Raw genomic sequence first — 2,690 nt, 5'->3', positions numbered from 1 at the left:
AGCGCGAGGGAGACAGAGTGAGGGGCGGATCCGTTTTTACCTGGTCGGGACGGCCCGTGCGCCCTAACGGCCGTCACCCGCGCGCCGTGAGCACTGTGGCCGACAAAACCCTGACGGGCGGGCCCCACATGTCATAACCCCAGTTAAAACTTAACCGTTCGGCCACTTGGGTTTTTTGGAACAGCCAGCCACTTTTGTGGTAATTTTTTTGAAAAATTAAAAAAAGCGGTAGTTTTTCGGAACGATAGCCGGTACTGTGGTAGTTTTTTGCTATTCACTCAAGAAAAGAGAAAAGGAAAACATCATGGAATGGTCAAAAGAATGCGATGTGCTTCCTTTTACACAACAATTAGTCTAATTGAGCTGGTTAGTAAGTGTTTCATGTCAGCTGCTTGGTGTGGGTTCGAATCCCATATTCAGCATCAATATTTTGACTAAAAAATCCCTGTAAATAGGGTCTACCAATAGATCTAGCGCACAGAAAAAATCATGATCGATCCAATCCAGAGAGAAAATCACGGACATCAACGTTTCAGGAAATCTTTCCACTAAATGCGTCATCAAATAAGCAACTTCTTCAGATTTTCAATCTCAAACAAAGATCCACTACGCATTAAATCAAAGTGTTTGCGTCTTTAACAACGACGAAGTCTGGGTGAGATGGTTAGTGTGGTGGCGTGCCTACAGGACGTCGGGGATTCTCATCCATTCCGAATGAGATCCAGATCGTTCGGATCTGTTACAAACTGCCAGTCGGCACGAATTTAGCATTCTCGTTATTTGTTTTTGTATGGGCGAGTGCTGCGGGAGGGTGCCGGACAGGCGGCGGCGGTCGCGTCCGAACACGAAGAAATCTGGATCTGTCCGCGATTCCATTCCATCGCTCGCAGCAAAAAGGCCGGATTTTTCTCCCTTTGCTACTCGATTCCCTGGTGATTCTTCTTCCTTCTCGGGGCGAAATCAATCTTATTTTGGTATCTTCTGAGCCTTCCTGGATCCACTCAATCAATCATTCGCCACTCTCCAGTCCAGATCTTCCCTCTCTCCGGATTGGATGCGATAAGGAGCCGCCGACCAATGGCGCTCGGGCACACGTGCCTCCACGTCCGGCGGCATCAGCAGCAGCACGCCTCCTCCTCCTCCTGCTCCGCCCCCGCCGTCGCCGCCTTCGTCGGGCTCTGCCTGGTCGCCGTCTGGATGGCCTCCTCCACCCTCGTCACCCTCGCCGAGTTCTCCCCGTTCCAGGCCCCATTGTTGCGCCGCCCCGCCGCTCCGGTGGAGGGGACCGCGGGCGCCGACAAGCCCCCGGTCGGCGTCAGAGAGGAGAGCGCCGACGAGCAGGAGCCCCCTATGACAGAGCGGCAGCAGGCGGATCATTCCACAGAGAAAGCAAAGGGGCTGATGAACAACAGAGTGTGCCGGAGCTCATGGGGAAGCCGGATGAGGATCCCGGCGAGAAGCCACAGGCAAAGAAGGATGAAGCCGAGGTGTTCCCGGACGCGAAGGACGCCGAGCTCCTCAACAGACGGCGACAGGCCAGGCCCGTGGCGCACCCAGGCCGCGGAGTCCAACAAGGAGCGAACCACGGCGCCAGGTGTTCCAGCGAGCCACAGCTGGAAGCTCTGCGATGTTGAGGCCGGAGCCGATTACATCCTACCTCGACAATGTGGAGGCTATCAAAAAGCTCCAGGGCGACAAGCACTACGAGCACCTGGAGAGGCATTGCCCTGAGGAACCTCTGACCTGCCGCCGGGTCACCGGAGTCCGATAAGGTGGCCGACGAGCAGAGACCAGGTTCTTTCTAGCTGGACACTGAACTGAATTATCTGTGTTGATGCTTGAGTTCAGATATCTTCAGACATGGTTTTGGTTTGTTTACCCGACTGACTAAGGTTTTGTTGGTGCAGATATGGTATAGCAACGTTCCTCATACCAAGCTGGTGCAGTACAAGGGGCACCAGAACTGGTTTCATGTCTCCGGGGAGCACTGTTAGAGTTGTGTCGAATATTATTGTACAAGGTAGGTTACAGTTGGACTTGATTTTGGACTGTGTGTAGACAGGATAGGAGTTGTGTCCTAGGCCTCTCATATATATCGGGGGTAGACACATTATGTAATCTATGCCAATATAATAGCACGGGCATGCGAAGGAGCTTGCGGCGTGTGCCGGCTTCCGGGCGGCCGGGGTGCGGTATTGTGACGGTGTCATTGGGAGGAGCGCCCGTAGTCATGCTCCGGGGATGTAGCCATATCGGTGAACCTCGTTAACAAATCTCGGTGTCGTTCTTGTGTGATTGCTTGGTCCTTAGTAGATCGACGGAGCGCCTCGGATTTATTCTAACAAGTGGTATCATGAGCAAGGTTGAGATCTGAAGGTTGCGGATCCTTGATTTAGAGGAGAGCGATGAAGACCGGCGGCTGTGGAGGTACGGCGTACGTGCGGCAGCGATCGGAGATCGGCGCGTATAAAGCAATCGGAATAAGAGAAGCTGTTCATGGTAGAGTCGGCGAGATTAGAAGTTGCAAAAGATCGGAAGCGCGTACGGCGGTAGCTGGGTTCGAGGTGGCAGGATCCGAGCAGAACACGTACAGCCAGCGGCAGCAGGGAGGCGGCGCGCGAGGCTCGACACACGCGTGGCCGACGAGCTAGCGTGCTTTCCAGGCCGATCGCTCGATGGAGGCTGGGGCT

General features: G+C 54.2%; 1 protein-coding gene across 1 annotated transcript; it reads left to right on the top strand.

Annotated features, from left to right (window-relative positions):
* The first annotated feature begins 297 nt into the window (after nt 1-297).
* Nucleotides 298-2,379, top strand: LOC109770073 (uncharacterized). The gene is made up of 2 exons (XM_040400252.2): nt 298-1,794; nt 1,908-2,379. The coding sequence occupies exon 1, from the start codon at nt 1,078-1,080 to the stop codon at nt 1,729-1,731; it is 654 nt and encodes a 217-aa protein (XP_040256186.1). The 5' UTR covers nt 298-1,077; the 3' UTR covers nt 1,732-1,794; nt 1,908-2,379.
* The last annotated feature ends 311 nt before the right edge of the window (nt 2,380-2,690 follow it).

The sequence above is a fragment of the Aegilops tauschii genome, chromosome 2 (genome assembly GCF_002575655.3).
Source record: "Aegilops tauschii subsp. strangulata cultivar AL8/78 chromosome 2, Aet v6.0, whole genome shotgun sequence".
NCBI lineage: Eukaryota > Viridiplantae > Streptophyta > Magnoliopsida > Poales > Poaceae > Aegilops > Aegilops tauschii.
This window is presented reverse-complemented; position numbering and strand designations above follow the sequence as displayed.

Bases quoted from the DNA above. Each gene is read 5' to 3' on its own strand.
- LOC109770073 (XM_040400252.2), top strand. From the start codon at position 1,078: ATGGCGCTCGGGCACACGTGCCTCCACGTCCGGCGGCATCAGCAGCAG.